General features: G+C 30.8%; 2 protein-coding genes across 2 annotated transcripts in view; one reads left to right on the forward strand and one right to left on the reverse strand.

The window, feature by feature from the left end:
* LOC143049326 (beta-1,4-galactosyltransferase 4-like) overlaps window positions 1–27369 on the reverse strand; it is a 262011-nt gene that overhangs the window by 137066 nt on the left and 97576 nt on the right. The window lies entirely within an intron of this gene.
* On the forward strand, window positions 66–25966 carry LOC143049250 (acylamino-acid-releasing enzyme-like). Its single transcript, XM_076222953.1, has 23 exons — window positions 66–114; window positions 3750–3976; window positions 4526–4616; window positions 4941–5019; window positions 6806–6945; window positions 7990–8127; window positions 8936–9027; window positions 9455–9495; window positions 10526–10647; window positions 10961–11018; window positions 11402–11502; window positions 13661–13712; window positions 15754–15839; window positions 16642–16777; window positions 17819–17896; window positions 19090–19170; window positions 20057–20145; window positions 20531–20641; window positions 21344–21392; window positions 23037–23067; window positions 23424–23526; window positions 24036–24142; window positions 25472–25966. The coding sequence occupies exons 1-23, from the start codon at window positions 103–105 to the stop codon at window positions 25572–25574; spliced, it is 2127 nt and encodes a 708-aa protein (XP_076079068.1). The 5' UTR covers window positions 66–102; the 3' UTR covers window positions 25575–25966.

Consider the following 27369-nt stretch of genomic DNA (forward strand, 5'->3'; position numbering starts at 1 on the left):
GTGTTATTGCTTAAAATAATTTTGTGGTAATTTTGATACCTAATATATGTTTCTGTAAAGGCACAATCTTATACTGTGTCATATATAATCCTTAGGTCAAAAATGAGGAAGATTGTAGGTTTAAATTAGCAAGAAAAAACCAAATCATATATAAAAAAATGGAAAAATGGAGCTGTTGATAAATAATGCTATAAGAAAAAAAAAATCAGAATTATACTTTTCTCTTTCACATTTTGTTTTCCCAAGCTTTTGACTCTTTACTATATATATTAGGGTTTTCTCATTGTTAAAGGTGTATAGTTGTTACATCTTGCCATTTTTTTGTGTGTGTGGGTAGTCATCTAACTGGCAATAATAACACATCTTCAAATTTTATACATTATGTTTAATTAGCTGCAGAAGTGTAGCTCTCGGGTACTTGTGCAATTCTTTTCCTATTTGCAGACCATAGAAAAAAGTAGCATAACTTGCCATAAGGACCTAAGAGCTACAGTTTGGCAGCTAGTATTTAATAACTAGTAAAGTGAAAGCTCAAAGTATTTGAAATATGGCAAGACCATTATGAAAATGCATGCAACTGAAAATATACACCTTATTGCTTTTTGGAAATCTGTGACAGTTGACCTGAGAATTTCCGTTGCTTGAACTTTTGACGTTATACAACAGTCTCTTATCTATTGTGGCAACATACATATTTAATTGTGAAGTCAAAATTTTACATGAACCTTTGTGATGTCCAGTAATGGCTGACAAATAGCAATAAGGTTTGATATTGTCTGATATTTGGCCGAGGTTGTTGTCCTTTTTGACACATTCCCCATTTCCATTCTCAATTTTATACAATATGAAAATAAGTAAAAACTTCTGACATGAACAAAATGATAAAGAAGTAATAAATTTAGATATAAACTAGATGGAAACACCAGTGTTCAAGAAGATGTATAATTTGTGAAACAAACCATTATTTATATTTAACAAATACAAATACAAACTAAAACGACATCTCTAAAGATGTAAATCCTCTGTTATTGAAATCTATTTGACTATTTCAATACAGTTGGAAAGCAGGTCACGGTTTGACCCCAAGTTTATCAGCAACAATAGAGTCACGTGACCGTGAAAATTCAGTAAAAAAACGGATGAGACAAACCTCATTTTAACTCACTGAATACTATTGTCGTAATAAAAACTTATTGACCTAACTAATCTTGAGTATCCATAGTCTATTCTCGTCAAAGCTCACACATCAAATTAAAGTCCTTTATTCTTTATTTTAACTGCAAACTTGGAGTTTGGGTGAAAATTGTCAAGTCTCCTGAACGAAAAATCTAAATATTTACGAGGAAACTAAAAATGATGGGCTGAATTTAAATTTAATAAAGCATCTCATTAAGACAAACACTCGATATGAATATCTCGGCAATAGAATGTTGGATACGCAAACGTCAAATTGATTTCAAACCGAAGCGGTGGTTTTTATGCCGATTTGTGCAAGTGGTTATCTCCCCTTAATATCACCAGTCAAAAATAAAAACCCAGCAAAATGCATAAAAATTAAAAAGGAGTTAGGCCCTAACCTTACAAAAATTAGAAAGAAAATAAACGAAACTCGATTTATAACTATGTTATGATAATATAAAGAAGAGATACTTCCCCCTATTTTTCAGAGAAGGACTAAATGTAAATATTAAAAGACAAAATATTACTGCAGTAAAAAAAAAAACAATTCAGATAGACTCTATGTGGATAATGACACCTACATGTAAAATTAATAACCTAGCTATATTGAAAGAAATTAGATCTGGCGGATGAAATATACTACATGCAGAATTTTTTTAAACACTTCTGATTATATTTAATGCAATAAAACATAGTTTATACAATTTCAATAATCTTTCTGAAATTGATATAATTATAAAATAAATAGTACTGATCATATATATTTTATATTCTATAAAGTGTGACCAAGAGTCTCGACAAATTTCTTCAAATTAAGAGAGCCTTTAAACTCAAGCCTGTTTCTTAATTGAACAGTAAAATACAAAAAAGGGATTTTTAAGTTTTATACCAAAAATATTGAAAGAAACTTTGTAAAAAAAATATATGCTTTAAATTATAAGTGAAAGTGACACAATTTTGAATTTCAGAATCATTATTATTGTAAAAATAAACTATTAGATTAGCTTGCACAGTAGCCCTTTGTCTTATTTCTCAGGGTATTTTATAGATTATGAAAGTAAACTTTTTGGAAAAAATGGGGCTTCTTCTCTTGAACAGGTTGCTGTATCAGCTTCTTTAAATAATTACATATTTATAAACAAAGTATTGTATATATACTTTATCTGAATACTAGTAATAGGAAATGAAATGAAACTGGTGGGACAAATTTAGTGCATTTTACTTCAATAATGATCAAAGATGCTTAAATTTGACAAGAAATTGCCATTTGAATAATTAAGAACACATCTCTGAATAAACTTCTTGTTTGGCTGACTTGGCTTGATAAGATCTGATAAGCTAGTTTTTGCTCTTATTACTATAAAATTGAGAATGAAAATATAGCTTACTAAGTAAAGAGATAATAATATAAGCAAGATTTTATTAACTGACCTTCATTTTCTTTTTTCATATGTTTTTTTTCCTGCAGAATTTTCTTTGCAATGCATTTTCTATTGCTATGTTTGTGCTTTTGTCCATCCATACAGTAGGCTATCAATAGTTTGTCAGATCTGTCAGAATTTTCCCAGACGTTTAGCTTTAAACGCAATAAAGAAGATCTTTGTTTGTTGTTTCACTTTTCCAATGTGTAAATTTTTTACTATGCACATGACCCTGACACATATTTTGTTATAAACGTTACATGACGTATGTTGAAAAAAGAAAACAATGTCACCGTCAATTTGTGTAGGGGATCAAAAGGGGTTTTAGTTACTTTAAAATACAAGTATCGTATGGAATTGTGAAAATCCACAATTTTTAATCAAAAAATCATTCATGTCTTTAATAAAATCGGTATGTTAGAGCACTTTGAAACAGGTACAATGAAAAGAAGCTAAACTTCACTGTTTTGAAGTTGAAACGTAGCTAAAACCAGATACAAATTGACATGGCTGGTGGTCACTAAAATTGATGTATAAAAGTAAAAAATGATGGCTTCAAAAAAGTGTATAAATTTGAAATAGGTTTCCCGGTTTCATTTAAGATTATAACCGTTCTTTTCTGTATTTGGATACGCAAACGTCAAATTAGGAAAAATCGATTTTTTTTGGCGAACAAAAAAGATGGCTATTTTTTTTAGAACGGACAGGAAAAAGGAATAGCAATAACAAGCTATTTTTTGTAATGTTTGTATGTCGTAAATAAATTATATTGGTCACAAAACCTACAAATTTTAAATTTTAATATAATAAAAGCATGACAAGTTGCAAAAAATACTTTAAACGCCAATCTTTTAGCCGATAGATTTGGCGGACTTTTTGACGTTACGGACGACTGTAGCGCCACCTAATTAATTCCCCCTGCTATTGTTGCTGATAGAGCTTGACGACAACGGCCGTATCGAAGGACTTGCTTTCCAACTGTAGTAACAAGAGAGCTTGAAAATGGAATTGCTGCTTCGGTAGAACTACAGCTTAACTATGTTTAATAAGATGTTTTCTCATTTGAGAATTGAATAAAAACCAGTAATACAAATATACACATAAGTAAATGTAAAAGCTGAAATTGACTCTTTTCTTTTTCTTTTCCAGGAAGAAGTTATTAGTTTATACAGAAAATATGGCTGTTTAGCTGAACCATTAAAGGGATATATCTCCAATCAATCTAAGGGAGATAATATCACTTTGAAAACTCAGTGGAAACAGACGGATTTAGAAAGAATAGAAAATATCAAATTTAACAAAAATTATATTGTTAGGAATGGTCAACCAAATCAGTTTGAAGTTCAGTCTACAAATATTGTTACAGAAAACAATGAGTGAGTTTTACTTTAACTTAATGTGGTACATAACACTGCAGGGAGATAACTCTGTAAAATCAGCTGAATGTTTTAATCACATTCTATTGTTTAGGAATATTAAGGTAAATAATGATTAAAAAAAATAATTGGTTGAGGAATCCTGAATGACTGTTGAAAACCACTTATCTTCAGCAGGAAAACTGACATCTTGGATTGTGAATTAAGATTTGGATCAAGCACAACTCCCAACTGTGGGGTTTCAAACCTTTAACCTCAGTGTTGACATGTTAGTGATACAGTAGTTAGACCAGTCAGCCACCATGACCCTTCAATCATGTGTATCTATCTCACTATAAAATTGATGAGTGTTTTTACAAAATACAAAATATTTGATTAAGGAAAGATCAATTATAAACATATTCATTAATAGCATACTAGATACATCAAAGAATAACATTTATACAATCTAACTGAAATAAATGCTACACAACTATCAAAATATTATGTGTTTTTATAAAGTGATTTGCTATGTCATATCTGTTATATTAAAATATTTGATATTTTTAGACTTTGGAATAAAGAATCCCCATCAGGAAAGTTGAATGTCATTATTAGAAATATCACAACAAAGAAAGAAGAAGAAAAACAATATATTGAAGTATAGTATATACTATTATTTCACCAGTATCAGTTAATTTATTAATCTATAGTGCCTGTTTTTTTGTTTTTTTAAGACATATAAATGTTTTATTCCTGAATATTTCCTGTATACCTTAGTCATCCAGGAACAGGCTAAGGGTCCCATTAATATTTCATTGGCTTATGCAATGCAAATATAAAATTAAAGCTTATTTTCAGTTAGTTCTTCACCATGTGAACATATTACTAATACTGTTGGATTATGATTTTTTTCTGAATATTGAAAATCAGACTTGCTACAACAATGAAGTACAAGATATTTATATCATATAATTCTTTTTAGATTTGGGATGATAGACAGAAAATAAAGAATTACAACATTACAAGTCTAGAAAAACATGGGAAAATATGTGATCCAGATGGTATGATTTATTTTTACATTAATTAAATGTTGTTTTTGTTTGAATTGGAAGTATGTTTGACTATTTTTGCTTACTCCATCAAATATCAAGTACCTCATAAAATAAAATTAACATAGATACATAGGAACTACTTGTGATAGATCAATCATATTTTCTATAAAGTTGCATTACTATCAGTACATATCAGTTTGATGACTATTTTGAGGCCCTGCCCTCTTGGTAATGGTCCAGTAACTTTCAATCAACTACCAATTTAGAATGAAATTTAAAACAGTGTAGCTGTGGCCATTGATTGACACATTAAATTCATCCATTGACTGGGACAATTTATGTGAACGTTTGTATGTAACGACCACTGCTCACTATGTACGTTTTAAAGACACTTAAACTGAGGGGTCACCAAAGGTTCTCAACACCTAAATAAAGTAATTTCGAAAAATTAATCAGAAATAACACGATGTTTGGATTTATATCAATTATATAAATCAAAACATAAAGGTTATTCCTGATTAATTTTTCGAATTATTTCATAATTAAAGGCGTTAAGAAACCTTTTGTGACCCCACAGTTTAAATGTCTATCGTAGGTACCTCGTGAACAGTGGTCGTTACAGACAAACGTTCACGTAAATTGTCCCAGTCAATGGATGAATTTAATGTGTCAATCAATGGCCACAGCTACACTGTTTTGAATTTCATTTTACAATGTTAGTGTCCATCAGATTGTCATTTTTTTAATTGTCTGCAAACAGACAAGACATTTTTCTGTGTCAACAGTTTATTTTACTTATTTCAGCTCATATTCATACGTACAAATAGCTAAATGTCAGGTATCAACTTATTATTATCAATTTTGTTGCTACTCTGACATTGTATTGCATTGAACTTATTACATACTGCATCTAAAGTTTGTTGAATTTATCTCTAGTTTATTAATTCACAAAGTAATATAAATAAGAAGCTGTGGTATGAGTGCTAATGAGACAAATCTCCATCCAAGTCACAATGTATATAAAGTTAACAATTATAGGTCAAAGTACTGTCTTCAACACAGAACCTTGGCTCACACTGAACAGCATTGAAGCTATAAAGCCAAAGGGCCCTTAAATTACTAGTGTAAAACAATTCAAACATGAAGACCAATGCTCTAAGACAGATAAAAATCAAGAAATGAGAAACACCTATGAACCACATCAACAAACGACAACCACTGAACAACATGCTCCTGACTTAGGACATGTGCATAAAAATGCTGTGTGTTTAAATGATTTAACAATAGCCAACCTTCACCATTACCTGAGACAGTAGTGTTCCATTACAGTATAGTAACCATTGTTGTTATATACTTATTTATAACTTGTGGTATTTTATATATTATGGATGCTACACATATGTGTAAAGCTTGCATATTATTTCTTGTTCTTCATTATACTAGTAACGTGTATCTCCATATCTATTATATACTACAGTAAAACGCTTTCTGTGCATGGTACTATCATTTAATTTTATAGTTTATAATAATTCTGATTATGTAAATAAAATGTCATAGCACTTGAAACTATAAAAAAAAATTGATATGAAGTTAAATTTTTACCTGGAGCTGAGAAATTGTCTAAATAAGTTTTGTTCAGATTGAACTCACGAATGATCCTGAGAAGGAATGACCAGGGACCACTCTTCCAACATCCAATCCATATAAAATCAACTAGCAATTGTGCATTTATATGACTATGATAACATTATGAAAGATCCATCTGAAATTGAAACTTTGTAATAATATTTTACAGGGCAGTTTGGATCTGTATGTTGGTCAGCAAGTGAGAAAAATTTACTGTACGTTGCTGAGAAAAAGAAATTGAAAACTGTTTCATATTTTGATTCAAAACCAAACAAGGATGATAAGAATGAAGAAGAAAAACCTATCAAAGTAAGCTTTGAGTAAACTGTCAAATTACCTACATGTTTGCCTCAACAGAGTATCCATGAACTCTGTATACGTTCTCATAGATAATTTCTTACCCTAGATATAGAGATACATCTATAATAATTTTAATTCAAGGTTGCAGAATACATATTTCACAATGAACTGGCTCTCTCTTATGTTCAAACTTTATATCCAAAAGTTCTCAGATTGTAAATGAATTATATTTATATATACTGTAAAAGCAGAAATTTTTGTAGCGGATTTTATTTCGTTTATTTCGTGGACAGAATATAGTCATGAAATTAAAAACCCCACGAAAATTCAACCTCAATATAATACCACTTACATTTAAGGAAACCACGAAATTAAATCCCCATGAAATCTTATAGAGAGACAAAACCACAAAATTTTAACCCCACGAAAAAATGTTTCTACTGTATGAAGATTGATATTAAAAGAGTGACAAATAATTTTTAAAGTTTCATTTAAAAAATGTCATATTTGCTTGTGTCCTCATTTTTGTCTTGCCTGGACAAGTAGAAAAAGGGACTTATGCATATTGTTTTCTGCTGTGGCTGCCTCAAATATTAAACAGTTTGTGATTATGTCAGTTTAAAGGCCACCACTAGTGTTAGGTAAATGATATTTGGTATGCAGTTGTATTAACATTTGCACATCTTATTTTGTATTTGAAACTTTCCCTTTACTTTCATGTTAAAGTTTGTGTATGGTCAATTTAAAGGGAACCAATTACTATAGGTCATTAGTACAAATATTAGGTAAGCAGTCGTTTTAGCATTACCAATTGCTATATTGCAGTAACCTTATGTGTCTAAACTTCTGTCTGTTCCTCTATTCATCCAGCAGATATTTTTTAATCACACTTTTATCAGGATTGACTTCATATTTAGTCAGCAAGTAAACAGTTGTGAGTTGATTGTTGTGAGCTCTTTTAGGATCTGACAGAATCCTGTTTGCAGATACTTTGCACATTGTAATAAAAAAAAAATGTCTGTTTAACTTAAATAAAGTATTGATATTATACAGGGAGAAGAACATGATTACCTAGATGACTGGGGTGAACAATTGGTTGGTAAAACATGTCCTGTTGTATGTATCTTAGACATAGATAATGGTGATGTCAAAGTTCTGGATAACATACTGGACAATCATTCTCTGGGACAGGTAATAAACAGGTGTTAATAAAATAATTCTCTGGGACAGGTAATAAACAGGTGTTAATAAAATAATTCTCTGGGACAGGTAATAAACAGGTGTTAATAAAATAATTCTCTGGGACAGGTAATAAACAGGTGTTAATAGAATAATTCTCTGGGACAGGTAATAAACAGGTGTTAATGAAATAATTCTCTGGGACAGGTAATAAACAGGTGTTAATAAAATAATTCTCTGGGACAGGTAATAAACAGGTGTTAATAAAATAATTCTCTGGGAGAGGTAATAACCATGATAAACAGGTGTTGATAAAATCATTTGCATTTACTGGTTTTATCATATGCTGTTGATTGATTTTTATTTTTGTGGTAACAATTTTCAAGGATTTCCTGGGTTTACATGGTTTAAGTAACCACAAATTCAAATGTTCAATTAAATACAAATTGTCTATATGTATTCACAACAATACATTTTTTCCTGAAAATTGGTACCCACAAAAAAAATTAATTACTTATTAAATGGACTTAATAATTAGTTACCAGTACAAAATTTTAGACCATTTGTTTTAGATTTTAAAGTAGTAGGAATCTAACCATTAACAGTGGCTTGTTTCAATCAATATATCGATAAAAAAAAATCTTTTTGATATTTAAGGAAAGGTATCAAACAAAATTATTCTCATTATTTTTTATGCAAAAAAATCCATAAAAACTAAATATGAGATACTTCAAATGTTAAATGTGAAGATAAAACCATAACTCTGTTGGAAAAGTTTTACATTCTGTGTGTTAATCATGGTTATTTTACATCATTAAAGGCAGTATGGGCACCATCAGACTCTGGAGTTGTTTTCACTGGATGGAAGAATGGTCCATATAGATTAGGTCTTATATATTGTCCAATCAGAGAGTAAGTTGGTTCTTTTATAGACATAATTATAGATATAGTTGTGAAATAAAATATTTTGAGTTTGAAAATTATCTTTATAAATAGAAAAAAGTTTTGATTTCAAGGTGACCATGTTTGAAAAAAACCTGCATACTAGAGATTTGTAGAAATTTTATTCATTGCAGAAGTACACAAAATTTCGCAAAATAACATAGAAATATTTTTATACAAGAAATTTTGAGAGAATTGAACTGAACATGATTATTTTTGAGTTTGTTTAAAAAAGAAAATACAGAAAGCATATCTTTTTATGATGATTTTTACCAATTTAAAACAATATTCCTTTGATGTATTCTATAGCTAGGAATTTGAATAGTAATTAAGGAATTATATGAACCTTCCAAAATAAAAAAAAAAAATATATTTGCAAAATGTTGATCTTTTTCAGGAGTGCTATCTACTATTGGGATACTGCATCCAACAAATGTGGTAAGAAATATTAGATTAGCTTTATTTCTGTACACCGTGCAATACTATGCAGGGAACATAGAAATACTTGGTGTCTATTCTAACATCCATGTGTTAATCCATCTGTTAGCCCTCTCATCATACAATTCTGAACGCTTTTTATGGAATTTATTTCACAAAACAGTGCTGATCAAGTTATGCCACTTGTGAATATAGATTATATGGAAATTTGTATTTTTCAGTACTTATATTCCTACATTTCTTGTAGGATTGTCATAATATATAAGCAAGGTCTTGAAAGAGTTGGATAATAAGTGCCAATTTATAAGCTCATCTGGCATTAAACTGTGTGATCTACTGCCAACACTTGTCATACCTATAAAGTCTTGGGATGAATGGTCTTTAGAGTATCTAGAATAAAGTTTGTGTCAGCATGAGCAAGACCACCATGGCTACAAATAGAGGGTAAAATGCATTAATTTTTGGATACATATGTATAAAGAAAAATAAAAAAGAAAGAAAAATACTGACAGGGACAAAATTGCTCAGGATGTACGACTCACCTTAGTGACCTACTTCCTTTGTTAACCGTCATTATCAGATGACTTTCTAAGAGGTCAATGCTATTGAATGACAATTGTTTACAAATTTCTTTGTTATATTAGATAGGTAGAAAATGTTCAAGTAAAAATGATTACAAGTAGCAATTCAAGATCTACCATAGCCAAAGATTTTTTTGTGTATCTGTAATATTTGGCTTAATTGTTATAAGGCATGCCTTTTTTGTCAGCCAGGCAATACGATTTTGTTTTTAGATGTTATTCAGATATGAAAAGAAGATGTGGTATTATTGCCAATGAGAAATCTCTACACATGAGACCAAATGACACAGACATTAACAACTAACGGCCTTTAACAGTGAGAAAAGCCCTTGCCACATAGTCTGCTATAAAAAGCCCCAAAATGACAAATGTACCCGGCAAAAACAATTCAAACTAGAAAACGAAAGGCCTAATTAATGTACATTTAAATGTTGATTTATATTCCATAGAAAAACTTAGTGATGAGACCAGATCCAGTGCACTACCTAGATTTAATCCAGATGGCTCAAAGTTAATATATTTTGATAATGATATAGGAGGTCCACATTACCAGTGTTCTAGACTGCTCATGGTAAGGAAAGATTGTATATAACAGAAATAAAAAGTCAGACAAGAGAATATTCATGCTTTGATAGCAATAGAAAAAAATGTTACTTACTTCTTGCGGAGCTTTGAGCTTCTTTTTCTGTCACTGGTCCAGTGTAAGATATCTAACTAGTGTCCATGCTTTCAAAACTGTCAGAATTTAGGGTCCTCAATGCCTTTCAACTTCCTACTTGACTTGGCCTTTTAAACTGAGTTTCACTGATGAGTCTTTTATAGAGGAAATTATTTTGAAAAGTAAAATTGAGAGGGTAATACATTGTACTTATTGTATATTTCAGTGTGATTGGCAATCCAGACAGACATCAGTGATAGTAGATATAATTAAAGAACCTGAAGGTTTGTTACATCATTTTCAAAATAGAAAGGTGGAAATAATAGACCCTTTTCAAAATTGAATCCATAAGTACGATGTTTGATAGAAAAAGACAATATTAACAATCACTATTACAAATCAGATGTCATTAAAAAAAACACAAGCTTATTTTATTTGAATGTCATGTTCTTCATATAATTTCACTTTTATTAGGTGAAAGATCAAGTTAGTCTCTCACATTGTACCTCACTTTAAACTTAAAGAGGGCTAATCTGACCATCCCTTTGTAATTGCATAGGAAGTCAATATCAAACCTCTGGTGGGATAAGTATTCTTGTGTTTATGTCTCGTCAATAATGCAAAAGCAAGGTTATCACAAGAAAAAATGTAAGCTTTTTTATTACAGTTGAAAGCTTTCCCGGTTTCTACGTAGCATCACTACCTACCAAGTGTTGGTCAGCTGATAACAGGAGGATTGTTTTATCTAGTTTCTGGAGAAGTTCTGTGGTAAATATATGTGTTCAAAAAATAATATGTTAAGACAGTTATACCAACAAATGTGTATATCACAACTGTGCTATTGTTTTACATATGTACATCCATCCTTTAATATACTTACACACTATAAGAAATGTTGTGACTAGATAACATGTGTAAGTACTATTCTAATTATTGTTATACTTATTTATACTGGTGTTAGAACCCTTTCTATTGTCTTTATTATCTGAATGTATTAAATAGGGAGGTTTTAATCAAGCATTTTTTATTGCACATCACTTTTCTTCACAATCAGAAGATTATTTAGAGATGGAAAATTAGTTTGAATTCTTGTATCCATTTAAATGGCTTTTGTAGGCATTGTTAGCTGCATTATAAAAACAATATAAGATAGATATCAGAAAAATATCATTTTTTTGTCAAGCCTTTGACTTTTGTCGCAGAGAGCACAACATAGGAATAGTGATCCCGCGGTGGTGGCGGCGTTAACTTACTTCTTTAAAGCTTTGCATTTTAGAAGGTGCAAGACCTGGATGCTTCATACTTTGTACATAGATGCCTTATGTGACCAGGTTTCTGTTAGTCGCATGTCCATTGTCCTTGACCTCATTTTCATGGTTCAGTGACTACCTGAAAAAGATCTATTGTAATGTTTAATTTCTCTCTTATTAAGAGTTATAGGATAACTATATTTGGAATATGCGTACCTTGCATGGTCCTTATGCTTGTTAGAGAGTTTTCACTTGACCTTGACCTCATTTCATGTATCAGTGAACAAGGTTAAGTTTCGGTGGTCAAGTCCATATCTCAGATAATATAAGCAATAGGTAAACTATACTGTAAGCCAACTTATTTTCGCGGATACTTTATTTCGCGTTTTACCCTTTCTAGACCACTTCGCGGGTATTTAATTTCGCGATTTTCTGATTTACTTGATGAAGTTTAATAAGGAATAATAGAAGTTTTACATATTCGCGACGATTTAAATTCGCGTTTTTTTCTACCCGCGAAAGTTGCGAAAATAAATTTCTCGCTTAAATAAGTTGGTTTACAGTATTTGGTGTATGGAATGATTATAAGGTGTAAATGTCCAACTGGCAGGTGTCATCTGACCTTGACCTCATTTTCATGGTTCAGTGGTCTGAATTAAGTTTGAGTTTTGGTCTTTCTTTCTATTACTATATGCAATAGCTCAACTATATTTGGTGTATGGGAATATTTTATGATGTACATGTCAGTCTCATAGTTTTATTTGACCTTGACCTCATTTTCATGGTTCATTGCTCAGTGTTTAGTTTTTGTGTTTTGGGTGTGTTTTTCTTAAACTTTAAACAAGAGGTTGAACTATATTTTTTGTATGGAAGGATTGTTAGCTTAACATGTCTGCCTGGCATGGTTCATCTGACCTTGACCTCATTTTCATGGTTCATTAGTCAATGTTTTAGTTTTCTTGGTTTAGTCTATTTCTAAGAAACTCTGAGCAATAGGTCAACTATATTTAGTGTATTGAATGATTACAAGGTGTGCATGTATGTCTTGTTTGATGTATATGACCTTGACCACATTCTAATTTATGTGAGACTTGTAGTAAAGCTTCATATTTAGGACTATAAAGGAGGCGAGACATTTCAGTGTGTGCACTCTTGTTGTATTTTACAACAAAAAGTTGAAAGTATAAAAAAGAAGATGTGGTATGATTGTCAACCAGACAAATTTTCACAAGAGACCAAATGACATAGAAATTAACAGCTAAAGGTCACCATACATCCTACAACAATGAGCAAATACCAGCATAGTCAGCTATAAAAGGCCCTGAAATCTCCAATTTAAAACAATTCAAACAAGAAAACTAACTGCCGAATTAATGTACACAAAAATGAACGAAAAAACTTGTTCACCTTGCCCTTCCCAAGTTCTAAGCCTAATACAAAAGAAGTTAGTATTTATCTGATATTGACTTAATTTTGTATATAAATATATAAATCAGTATCCATCTTGGTTACTTTACCTACATATTCCTTTAGAAGGTGTTGGTTCACTTGTCTCAACTCTTTCTTGATAAAAGTTATAAAACTAAGGACACATCTATCTATCCTTATATCAAACATTTAGATATATATATATATATAAGCAAGTTTATTTTGTATATACAATTTATATCTTTTAGGCTTTATTAGTTGTTGATGTAGAAGACAAAACTGTCACAAGGTTAAAAACAAGTAAGTCAGCATTGAAACTATTTTATATAAATTTGTAAAATGTAAACTTTGTAACAGATTTAAAACATTTTGGGTGGTCGAAAGATCTGATACCTTATCACAAGATAATAGTAAATGAGAAAATTATTTCAACCTCAAGACTGACTTCGTAAAGGAGGCTTATTTATCAATTAAAGATTTTAATATAAGAAGAGCTATATGCAAAATGAGAATAAGTGTTCATGATCTTAGAATTGAGAAAGATAGATATACATGTATTAAAAAATACATAGAGAGAACTCAGCTTCTATATCATGTATGTCATCACTGCTTATCACATGGATCAAATTCTATTGAAGATGAGACCCATTTTACAGTAAATTGTCCTTCATATAATGAACAGAGGAAATTATTATTTGATAAAGTGAGCACTTTTTGTACTAATTTTAAAGAACTATACCTAAGGATAAAAAATATTTCTGGCTGTTCACAAATGAGCATTTACCAATTCTCATGTGCCTATGAAATTACATTATATAAGGTATAGAAATAAGATCAATATGTAAACAAAATATATGAAATAATATTTTATTATTATGAGATTTGATGTAGTAGCTATGTAAGACACATGTTGTGTTAGGCTCTGATCCTGTCCATAACTCTTTAGTATGGTATTAGGTTTCTGTTTTGCTTTTTTCCAATCATATTGTGCATAATATTGTTGTAAAATGATGCCCTTTATGGGTTCTTGATTAGATTAATAAAATTCTTATACTAAATTGAGTAACTACATGATATTAAAAAACATATATTAATAGATGATTATACTTCAGAAAATAAAGCATGGAAAAACAGGAAAATGAATTGAAAAAAATAGATAAATAAATTGTTCATTCTGGTTTCAAAATGTAATCTACTGACTTATTTAACAATTTAGGCTTAATAACATTGAACTCGTTTACTGGTTTCTGGTTTCTTTAAAAGTTATTTTACAAAGTTAAATGATTGATATATAATTAAATTCTTTATTTGTGACCTATTGGTTAGTATAAGCTTAAAAACAAATAATATACAGTCAAACCTGCTATAAAGGTCCCTTCATTGGAGCAAATACCTGTCTTGTAAGGTCATTTCTCTGATGTTTCACTGTAGTACAATTGTAATACCTAACGTAACAGTACCCTAATTGCAGAGTACCCAAATTGCACCTATTTAGCAAAATTGGCAACAGAAATTTCCTAATTTCCAGAAAGATTTCCTAGAAACTAAACAATTTGTAATGTTCTGATTTAATACTATGCACGTATTTCAACATAGGTAAATATATTTAGATTTACACAAAACGTTCAGAGTATTTATCTACAGATGAAGTGTTTACTGAAAAGGTAAAATGTACAAAAAACGTCATCTTTTTAAAATTAGCAAAAAGATTATGTTACAAGCATCCATTTCTCTAAAAATTGAAGAGTAAGCATGGACTAATATCCAAGAAATTAAACAAAAGCTTTGTTATTCGACCTTTTGACGATACAAATTTAAGCATGGATGCAATTTGGGTACTCCTAATTACGGAATCATGGATAGTTTGGAGGTCGATGCAAACCCAATTTTCTATGACTCAATAGGGATTTAAAACAAATTGGTGATTCTATATAATAAAGAAGGATACGGCTACAAAATCAACACAGAATGGAAATTTTTGTCTTTATCATAAAAAAACGTAGGTGAAAAACTGTCAAAATAGGTACAATTTGGGTATCGTCACGTTATGCTTATATACAACCTCAGTTCAAAGGTCACCAATCCTATAAGGTCAATATTCTCTGGTTCTAAAGGTTGTATATAGAGTGACTGTTATGTATTTACAAATTTTAGCCTAACTTAGCAATAAAAAGCAGGTACCTAATTTGTGTAATCAACTCCTTTTACAACTTTCAACAAGGCATGCTTTGCTGTGTTTTTACATACAAGACTTCTTAACTTCCTGTTTACAGAATACTTGTAAGGGGGAGGGGTGGTATGCTTAGTGAAAAGTAGCCTACAGTTAAACTTGTACTTTCAGATGTAAAAGGTGATGCAGTATTGATGGATGTTTTAAATGACAAACTTCTTGTAAAATGTAGTGCCTTAAATCAACCACCTTATTTGGTATGTACACATAATGTATGCTCTTCTCCTGAAATGTAGTGTCTTAAATCAACCACCTTATTTGGTATGTACACATAATGTATGCTCTTCTCCTGAAATGTAGTGCCTTAAATCAACCACCTTATTTGGTATGTACACATAATGTATGCTCTTCTCCTGAAATGTAGTGTCTTAAATCAACCACCTTATTTGGTATGTACACATAATGTATTCTCTTCTCATTCACAAGAAACAAATATTTAACCTTGGTAATAAATTTACTAATTAATAAAAAAAAAACATTACATAATGTTTTTTATTTCCTGAATTGATGAATATTTGATAGAAAGTAGCATTAAAATTTACAAAAAAGGCTTGTTTTAAGAGTATTTACCGCACATGTCACTTTCATGAAGGATAAGTGTGTCTGTACTAGGAGAAATTCATGTCAAAAACTAACAAAAATTTTTGTGTGTTATCATTAAGAAGTTTAACAGTTCATACATAATATAATTAATTCTTTAAAAAAAAAAAATGATATGCTTTAGACCACAACATGATAAAACTCTGATTTATTAGGTATATTTAAATGACAACATGTGTTAGTGATGGGTGCAAGTCTGTTTTATAATATTCATAGTAGTTAGATAAATTTTTTTCCTTTTTAAGTATCTGTAAAAATTATTTAAATTCAGTCTTTCCTGTTGCCTGAAATAATCTGTTAAGAGAATCACTTTTATCTTGGCAATCAACCACGATAACTGCAGAAAATTATATTATTATGAAAAAGGTACACCAAATAAATATAATTTCCATTATACAGGCTATAAGTTCCTTGCCAGCTGTTGGACAGGAAGGGGAGATTACTGTAAATCCACTAGATGAACCTATACCTATTCCTGGAATATCATGGGAAGTTAAAACATTCTCTCCAACAGATAGACCACATTCTAAATTTGGTAAATGATGAAAATTTATATCAACTTGCACCTGTGTTCAATTTCCTTCCACATGAAAAATCTAATAAAAAAGAACAGATTAATTAGGACTAACAAAAGTTTAAATTTTTAGCTTTTTAACTAGGCTTTTCAATTTGAAAGGGAGCTCCATGGTTGAGTGATCTGATATGAGTATTTCATCTAAAGCGATCTTTTGCCAGTCAACACTGAATTTATGAGTTCGAAAGTTACTCTTTGTAGGTCATTTGATACAGATCGTAATTGACTAGTTTTCCTACCAAAGGTTTGTGGTTTTCTCAGGTACTCAAGCTTTCTCTACCAACAAATCCTGACTGCCACAACATAGTAAAGAGTGCTGAATCAGGCACTGTACACTTACAATCAATCAGTCAATCCAATGGACAAAACAAAAAAAATATTTGGGCTAGTATAACAGGTGGTAGATCTATATTTTTCTGTATAATAGCTTGAGAACTGTTCGATCAATCTATTTTATATAGAAATGTTGTTATTGTCACTTAGTGACCACAAAATGGAAGTCTAAGTTCAATTTAAATTTTGCTTTACATGAGTAATGGTCCTTGGGTAATGAATTTTATAATAATTCCATCAAATAACTTTAGAGCACTTAGTCCAATCATTTCAAATTTTGATATATTGTTTCTTATGACAAGATAGAGGTTATGATTGGTTTTGTCGATTTCTCTATCATTAATCTGGAATTATTACCCTTGACTGTTTAAACAATGATTCTAATTATGGAACAAAAACCTCACATGCTGTGGTTTTTTCTCCCCCTTTTTTAATTTAGTAGAATTATGTCATGGTGATCTCTTTTAAAACTATACCTGTATCAGTTAAATGCACAGAATAGTCACCAACCAAGATAAGCAGGATTGCTATCTGTTCAATAAGTTGTCACATTTACCTTGTCATTTGTTATGGAAAAAATAAATATTGTGGCCAAATATTAAGCTTTATGAAAGTTTTACAAGTAAGGGATACCCAGGTTAAAATTAATGTTTTGAATTTCCGTTTCAGGAGCATTGAACTATGAAACAATTCTAGTAATGCCAGAGGTCTCAGATGCTAAACCACCACTTATTGTTTTCCCACATGGTAAGTCCTTCTAGTGATGCTAGAAGTGTCTGATGTTAAACCACCACTTATTGTTTTCCCACATGGTAAGTCCTTCTAGTGATGCTAGAAGTGTCTGATGTTAAACCACCACTTATTGTTTTCCCACATGGTAAGTTATTCTATTTGTCCTCAAATCTCAGAAGATAATGTTACTGGACTTTTGAATTGTGGCATGAAAATTTGAAAGAGAATTTTTTTAAAAAAAAGTATGTAAAACATCTAATTTTGAGATATGGAGTAGCTGTAGAACTGTTTACAACTGTGAATATATGTGAAATGGCAGTATAACTCATTTTAAGGTCAAAATAAGTAAAACATGTTAATCCATTTTGCTTTTTTACAAAAATATACTGTATAGCCCAGATTAGTTGTTTGAATCTATCTTTTATCAAATATTTATACACTTGTTAATTCAGGAGGACCTCATTCTGTGTTCACAGAAGGATATATGTTATACCCTTGTTATTTCAGGAGGACCTCATTCTGTTTTTACAGAAGGATATATGTTATACACTTATTATTTCAGCAGGACCTCATGTTATACACTTGTTATTTCAGGAGGACCTAATTCTGTGTGTACAGAAGGATATATGTTATACACATGTTATTTCAGGAGGACCTCATTTTGTGTGTACAGAAGGATATATGTTATACCCTTGTTATTTCAGGAGGACCTCATTCTGTTTTTACAGAAGGATATATGTTATACACTTATTATTTCAGCAGGACCTCATGTTATACACTTGTTATTTCAGGAGGACCTAATTCTGTGTGTACAGAAGGATATATGTTATACACATGTTATTTCAGGAGGACCTCATTTTGTGTGTACAGAAGGATATATGTTATACACTTATTATTTCAGCAGGACCTCATGTTGTACACTTGTTATTTCAGGAGGACCTCATTCTGTTTTTACAAAAGGATATATGTTATGCCCTTGTTATTTCAGGAGGACCTCATTCTGTTTTTACAGAAGGATATATGTTATACACTTGTTATTTCAGGAGGACCTCATTCTGTGTGTACAGAAGGATATATGTTATACACTTGTTATTTCAGGAGGACCTCATTCTGTGTGTACAGAAGGATATATGTTATACACATGTTATTTCAGGAGGACCTCATTCTGTTTTTACAGAAGGATATATGTTATACACTTGTTATTTCAGGAGGACCTCATTCTGTTTTTACAGAAGGATATATGTTATACACTTCCTGTCTAATTTCCTGTGGATTTGCAGTTATGTACAGTAAGTTAACACTACATATAGTTTTGATTTTTTTTGTTATTGTTATACATCTGCTTTAAAAAAAAAAGTTAGGTGTACTGTTTTACCTCTGTCTGTCCATCCATCAGTCTGTCAGTCTGTCTGTCCCTCCCATGAATATCTTTCTCAGGAACCACACTTCAAGGGTATCTAATACTAATGTTAAAGATTATAAAGTGTATAAATGTGATAATCCATGGATCAAAGTGATAGACGTATTGTGACCAATATAGAGCTTAAAATGAAACCTGTACATATTTTTCGACGCAAATCATCTTGGTGGAAGATATTCCAAAATATCTTACATATAGAATAGAATAATCAAAACAAATATATTGAAATAAGACATGTGACATACTTGTCAATCTCAATTGCTTGTAAAGTTTCTTCCAAAATGTTATATGTAAACTTAAAAATTGTTTGTATCATGGCTTTGGGAATCAAATATTGTGAAAATAAGTTTAGTTTTTGTGTAATTGAGAAATGTCAAAGTTTTATTTCACTGCTACTTTCAAAAATGTTTCATTTCGCATACAAATTTAGGAAGCATGCATTTGAATCAAATTTTAATATCCTGTTGGTGAGATACTTTTTTGTTGAAAAATTAGTAATTTTCTAGATTTTCAAAGCTCAACACTAATTATATCAATGGTTAGTAAATTAGGGGAGACATTTCAGCATGTGCACTCTTGATTTATGAAATTTGAAGATGCATATGAATAATAATAAAAAAAAAAACAAATGTAACTTTTATACCAAAATATAACAAATTAAATATTTAAAATATATACATGTAAATTTAGTAATTAATAAAGCAGGAGAGACATTTCAGTGTGTTCACTCTAGTTTTATATATACATTTTTACAGTAAACTACAGAGGTTCCTTAGGATATGGTGACAATAGTTTAAGATCATTGCCAGGGAATATTGGTGACCAGGATGTTAAAGATTGTCAGGTAAAAGGTTACTTTTTGTTTTACTCTTGCTTGAAACAATTTAGCTGTCAATATTGCAAAGTAAAATTCATTTATACTACATATATAAAACCATTTGAATTTTTAGATAAACTCAAGTATATAATTCGAAAAAAACATTGATTGATTGTTGCTGATAAACATCCAGTGTCAAATATTTCATGTATATTCAGAACGACAAAAAAAATGGCTTGTTTGATGAAGAAATTCTGCCTACATACCCATTTGAGTGTTATTGCAATGCTTCCTTCACCAGTAGAGAGAGGGTCTTAAATAATAATTCAGGATATTTTTTGTGCATAGAAATTGCCCTTTTTGGGAATCTGTTTGGATGACAAGGAATATTATGAATCTTTTATATTGATAGGCAGCTGCAGAAGATGTTGTAAAATCTGGTAAAGTAAATGGTGACAAGGTTGTAGTGTTTGGTGGCTCTCATGGAGGATTTCTTACAGCACATTTGATTGGTCAATATCCAGTAAGTTTTGACTATTGTCAGGATCAAAATAGCATGCTGGTATAATAATAAAATAATTCAATAAATCGTTGTCAAAGCCTATCCAAGCACCCCAACTCCATAGATCATAAGGTGTTTCAAACATCTATTTAGACAAATTAGAATTAACTAATTGACCATGGCCATGTCCATCGTCAGGAGCCCAAGCCATTGCATAGTGACACTTATTATAAAAATTATACTGTAATTTTTATTAAGGGCTCGACACCTCATGATCTGTCTGACTTATATTTTTATTTATTGAAATATCCAGTAAGTTTTGAATTTTGTCAGGATCAAATAGCATGCTGGTATAATAATAAAATGTATATTTTTTTCCATGCTACAAAAAAATATTAGATGGAAAATGAAGGATTGTTTAACAATACAGAAATATAAAAAAACAGCTTCTGGCAATTTCTTGTTTAGATTTACTGTATATCTTACCATTTCTAACAATACAGAATTAAAAAGTGCAAACACTAAAAAACTTTTAAAATCTGACATTTTTCTAGCTTAATTTTAAATTTTATGAAATTGTATCAATATAGCAATGTCATGGTCTGAATTACCCTGTGGATATATAGTGACCATTTGATCACAGTGACCTTTCAAACATTTTGTCTTAGGAATGATACTAATTTTATCTTTTGATAATTAAAAGAATTGTATTGTATTTTACAGGAATTTTACAAAGCAGCCTGCTGTCGAAATCCAGTGATTAATTTGCCAAGTAAGTCAATGTTGGATGAAGTCACATCTACTTCATTCAAACTTCCTTATAATAGAGACAGTTCCCATGAACGAACAATGGATGCACAGATACACAAACTGAAAAAGCATACCCTTATTTTTCAGTGAAAGAAAACATAGCTTCATGTTTGATATGGATGGATACTCTTGAGAGCCTCTTGTTTATTTTAGTTTTTTGTGTATAATTCGGATTTTAGTATGACGTCCATTATCACTGAACTAGTATACATATCTTTTAAGGGGCCAGCTGAAGGACACCTCGGAGTGTGGGAGTTTTTCGCTACATTGAAGACCCATTGGTGGCCTTCGGCTGTTGTCTGCTTTATGGTCGGGTTCAGGGTTTCCGCTGGCAGTCGCCATTTTCGCAATTTGCGAAAAAATAATAATTGTGGCGATAAAAATTCATCATTTGTGAAAGAATTTGGCGAAAGTAATATATATAACGATTTATTTTCCTCCATCTTGTTTATTTACTTTTTCGAGTTTCTCAGACTTTACCCGATCAGACAATACTCGGAATTCACCTTGACCTCATTAGATTTGGTCAGAAAATCAATAATCAGCTGATTGCATTTTATAGCTATCGACAACCAAGTACTAATTAATAAAGGTGTTGATTGAATTGTTTGACAAAATGATATGGTTAAATGGCTTCCGCTAAATGTCAACTACGGAATTTATTTACCACTTGCGCACGTGTTTGAAGCAAACTTTTGACGTCTCCTCTCCTTTTAAAGATAGTTTAGAAAAGAAAGCTGGTGTTGTGACAAAAAATGTTCAAAAGCAAGAAAAGTCTCTGATTTAAAACTTTAATTATCCTTTGACTTTAATATAGGTAATTGATTAGGGAGACTACTTTATAGTCGTTTGAGTGACACACGTGTTTCAAACATAGTTTTACGTCTCAAATGTTTCATTTACGATGGTCAAGAAAAGAAAACTGTCGTTATGAAGAAATCTATCCAAAAGATTTTGTTGTAAAAACCACTTCTTAGTACAAAAGGGCACATCAGTATTTTTCTTTTAAAGAAACTTTCCCTACGAACTATACTGGTATTAAATAATCAAAACATATCCACTAATTTTGTTACATTCCAGGACTTATATCTTCTTTATTATTAAAAGTATAGTGGCCCCTAGTTTAAATAATTATGACCTCTGGAAAGGCTATTTTATTTTTTTTTCTGGGATGCCTTCCTTGCCAGACGTCATAAATATTTGGACTAAGTGGCCCCCTCATTTAGAAAAGTTGTTTAAAATACAATGAATATTTTTCCCTTTTAAGTTAAAAAAATGGGTTGTTTTAAAGTAAATGTTTAGTGTTTATTCATTAAAATGTAGACTCTAAAATAAGTTTGAGAGAATAATCATAGACACAATGGGGCAAAATCATCTTATTTAAAGGGGGTTGGGGGGGGGGGGGGGTAGAAAAAAAGGTAAATTTTAAACAAAAAATATAGTTATGTTACTTGGCGAAAAAAATATTAAAGTGGCGAAAAATATATTGTTTTGGCGAAAGAGGTGACGAAAAAAATAATTGACCCAGGGGAAACCCTGGTCGGGTTGTTGTCGCTTTGACACATTCCCCAATTTCCTTTCTCAACTTTATTGATCTTTCTTTTAGCTATGGTAGGATCGACGGATATCCCAGATTGGTAAGTTTGTATGCAGTCATTTAAAAGGGGAAAAAAATCAAGAATCATTGAAATTTGATTTCTAAATAACTGATCACATCTATTTGATTTTAAAGTTTTAAAGTTTCCATATATTTGTTGTTCTTTAAGCAGCATTTGACCAAATAAAGATAGGGATCAAAATAGCACTGATATGAAAGTGGGAACTATAAAATAGAAAATCTATGATATGTTGTTTTATTATTTGGCTTCTATCAACATTAATTTCATAATGTAAGTATAGTTCATTCAGCTTCACTAATGTAGAAACACATTTAGAACATGCTTATTAAAATTATTAAACAGTATAGTTAAAGAAAATTCTTTTTCTTTTTTAGGTCATTCTTTGAAAGTGGACATCCGTTTGACCACAAGGCAGCATTGAATGAGACTATATTAACAGATATGTGGAGGAAGTCCCCTATTAGATATATTGATCAGGTATACTGTGGTTTAAGACTCTGCAGAAATTTCTTCTGTAGTGTTCAGATATTTTATTTGCACCGATAAAATCAAACAGGACTAAAGAATTTGTTCCTTATTCTCAGAAACATATTGATTTACAAGGATGTTATTTAGTCTATATGTACTTATTCAAGATACTGGCTAGAAGACTTATGGTAAAGGTTACATAATCATTATGTCATGGTAGAATGACTTTGATCAAGTTTTCTGACCAAAAAAACCTGATCAAATTAAAGGATTGAAGTATAAGTGTAGGAATATGAAATAAGTGTTGGGATATTTTTAGGGTAATACCGTATAATGGTGTTTTTTTGCAAGTGTAAAATTTTGTGTTTCAGGGGGGAAAAGAAATTAAAAGATATTTCATCAATTGCTATCTCATTCATTTAATGACATTTATAAATATTTTTTCATAAAATAATAAGGAAAGATATAAATATTGTTTAAAGCTTTGTGTGTTTCTAACAATCTATGATAAATTTCAGGTGGAGGCTCCTTGTCTAGTTATGTTAGGTGCTGATGATTTAAGGGTACCAGTCAAACAGGGCAGAGAATTCTATAGAGGATTGAAAGCAAGGAATAAAGTAACAAGGTGAGAAAAAAAAAAGGATTTAGCTCAACAAATATTCAAATCCTTTTAGATGGAGGCTCCAGTTTGTGGTGTCACTTTCACTGTTCAGGAGTTATGTCCCTTTATAAATGAACCACATTGATGAATTTGATGTTTCAGCACTTTCTGTGCCACTACAAAATGTTCCTGAAACTGATCCACAAGATGTATTACATTGTACTACCAAACTAAAATCCAGTTCAAATTTGGAAGGCATCAATTTTACAATTTATGAGTTATGCCCTTTAATAAATTGAAAGATTAAATTTCCAAACTCTAGCAATACTTTGCCACTAATGTTCTGAAAATTTTACTCAGTGCTTATTATGTCCCTTTATGAATAATTAAATTTTGGATGTAACGTGTCTTCTGATTGGCTGACATTGTTTGGTTTATCAGCCCATAGACATAATTTAGTCATGTGAATGTGACGTCATCAAAATTTTTTCATGATTTACTCCAGTTTAAAATGGAATTTAGAATTAAATTATAAGAAATAACTGTAATATTTTTTCTGTCTATTTTAAATAACATAAAAAATGTGGTGCACATTTTAAAGTAACCCGCTACGTAAGTTATTAAGTGTGCACCTTATTTTTGATGTTATTTTTTCATAGACAAAAAAAATATTACAGTCATTCCTTAAATAGAAAAATTGCAACTTGTATTTCATATTTTATTGTATGCTCTTGTGGACTAATTGTGTCTGTTTTTACCTGATATAATATGCTCTAGGTTTTCATGATTGAATAGATTCCAAAACATATTAACACTAAAATCTACAATATGTATATGTTTCCTTTCTGATCAATGACAGTGTAATCATGACAGCAGACCTCATGTATTGATTGTATCGAAAATATTATGTTACACTTTTGTGATGAAGAGGGTTTCTCAGTCACTATGAGCAAAAGGTCAGTTTGCTATATTTCTACTTTATTTTCATTATGTAAAGATATGTATACTCATGGTGTATACCAGATCTAATTTTCATGTTTCAGTGATCACACTGTTTTGTGGATTAACCTGTAATAATTCAGTGGTCATATTTCACTGTTCTATAGTTACTACATTAACATCTGCAGGCCTAGTCAATGACAAATTATCAGCTTATCGTTTCTGAATTAACTCTGGATTTACCTATCTTGAGAACGTTAAGCTATCAGCTGATTGGCTCTCCTGGATTTGTTACTTTCTTGCTTCAGTCCCATATTTTATTTTATGGAATAGCCCTAATAATAGAATAAAGTTTCAAAGCATTGGCTGCTTTCACCTTTAATAATTTTAAATTGATTTTAATGTACTTTTCAGATTGATTTCATATGAAGGAAACAGTCATCCCATCATAAAGACAGATAGTCAAGCTGATGCCTTCATTAACATGGTAGAATGGTTCAAGAAATATCTGCAATAAAGTCAACAGTGTTGTGTAGGACTTGATACCAGACTATAGCATTTACCTTACATTGTAATGGTGCTTGTAGTCCTAGTTTTTAAGCAAGAGAAGTTATCAAATTTGTTATCATACCAAATATATGTATTTCAACTTGAAATAATTATTCAGATGTGATGTTTTAATCAGATGACAAATTTAAATGTACACATTTATCGAGACAATCTGATTGAAAAGTGATAATAATTTACTGCAATAAGTTCAGTATCAGTTGATATTATGTGAATTATAGATGGTGATTGATATTATATAAATCATATTGATAATTGATGTAACGTAAATGATGTTTGTTAATTGATGAAGGAATACTTTAAAAGCTGGAATTAAAAATAAAATGATTTATTTATTAAGTATTAGTATGTTCTCCATTTATTTGTGTGGTTTGTTATATCTTCTAGGAGAAAAAAAAAAGATGTTTAAATGAGGTCATTTAGCTGTCACCCAAGGTCTATTTGTTTTGTCCATATAACTTTACTGTAACTTTAAAATAAGAAGATGTGGTATGATTGCCAATGTGACCACTCTCCACCAGAGACCTAATGAAGTAGAAGTTAACAACTGTAGGTCACAGGAAAAACCACACTGCATAGTAAGCTAAAAAGGACCAGTAATGACAAATGTAAAACAATTCAGGCAAGAAAACTGATGGGCTGATTTGTGTGCAAAACAATAAATAAAAAAAACAACATCATATACAGCAACAAGCAACAGCAACTAAATTACAGACTCCTGAGAAGGGACAGCCACTTAATACAGAAGAATTCAATATCTGATGAAATCAAACAAAATTTTATTTTGGACTGTTTGGAACAAAAGCTCTGCTAACAAGCGCTGATTGGTTAATTCAAACTTCATAAGCAATCTCATTGGTTAATTAGTATGATCTCGCAAAACAATTAGTAAACGAGAAGCACATGCAGAAGTGACTGGGAAACCCCCTTGCTGATTGGATAATAATCTTACAGGTCAAGGCCCCTGCATAACATGTGTACAGCATTCCAAAACGTATTGTATCTTAATAATCTATTTCTATAAAATAGTTCCCTTAATCAGTGTCTACAAGTCCAGCAATATTATTTTCTTATCTTTTGGCATTGCACGAGGTCAGACAATTCTCAGGCTGTTTATGATGTCTTTATGTCAAATCCCTTGGATGTGCACTGATTGATACTAAAGTCTAGAAGAACATGATTTATGAAGAGCTATTATTGGCCTTGAATTCGCTTTCAGTAACTACAAGTATTCTTAATAGTTTCTGTTTATGATGTCTTTATGTCAAATCCCTTGGATGTGCACTGATTGATACTCAAGTCTAGAAGAACATGATTTATGAAGAGCTATTATTGGCCTTAAATTCGCTTTCAGTAACTACAAGTATTCTTAATAGTTTCTTTTGTCATAGTACTCCTAGACTGGTGAGTTTTGGTGGGTTTTTTTTTTTTTTGGTCTTAGTACTCTTAGATCAGTTCTTTGTGTCGATTGTCTTGATGTTAATTCAACTGATTTTTTGTTTGTACTTCATATAGCAATCATGCCTGGTGTGTCCAGCCATTTGCACTCGATATTTATATTTTGTTCTTATGTTGTGCTGTTACACCACTGCCCAGGATGAAGGAGGGTTGAGGCCTCAAGAACATGTTTCATCACAAATGAAAAAAAAAATTAAAAAAAACGTTTACATTTAGTTGATGGAAAACTCTTACCAAAGGAATTCTGAGATATAAGAAGTTGTTTGTTGTAAATAGACTGAATCTCC

The sequence above is a fragment of the Mytilus galloprovincialis genome, chromosome 1 (genome assembly GCF_965363235.1).
Source record: "Mytilus galloprovincialis chromosome 1, xbMytGall1.hap1.1, whole genome shotgun sequence".
Classification (NCBI taxonomy): Eukaryota; Metazoa; Mollusca; class Bivalvia; order Mytilida; family Mytilidae; genus Mytilus; species Mytilus galloprovincialis.

Excerpts from the sequence above, each read along its gene's own strand:
- LOC143049250 (XM_076222953.1), top strand. Across the intron at positions 9,496-10,525 it reads TACTGCATCCAACAAATGTG|AAAAACTTAGTGATGAGACC; the intron begins GTAAGAAATATT and ends TATATTCCATAG. Across the intron at positions 15,840-16,641 it reads TAAATCAACCACCTTATTTG|GCTATAAGTTCCTTGCCAGC; the intron begins GTATGTACACAT and ends TCCATTATACAG.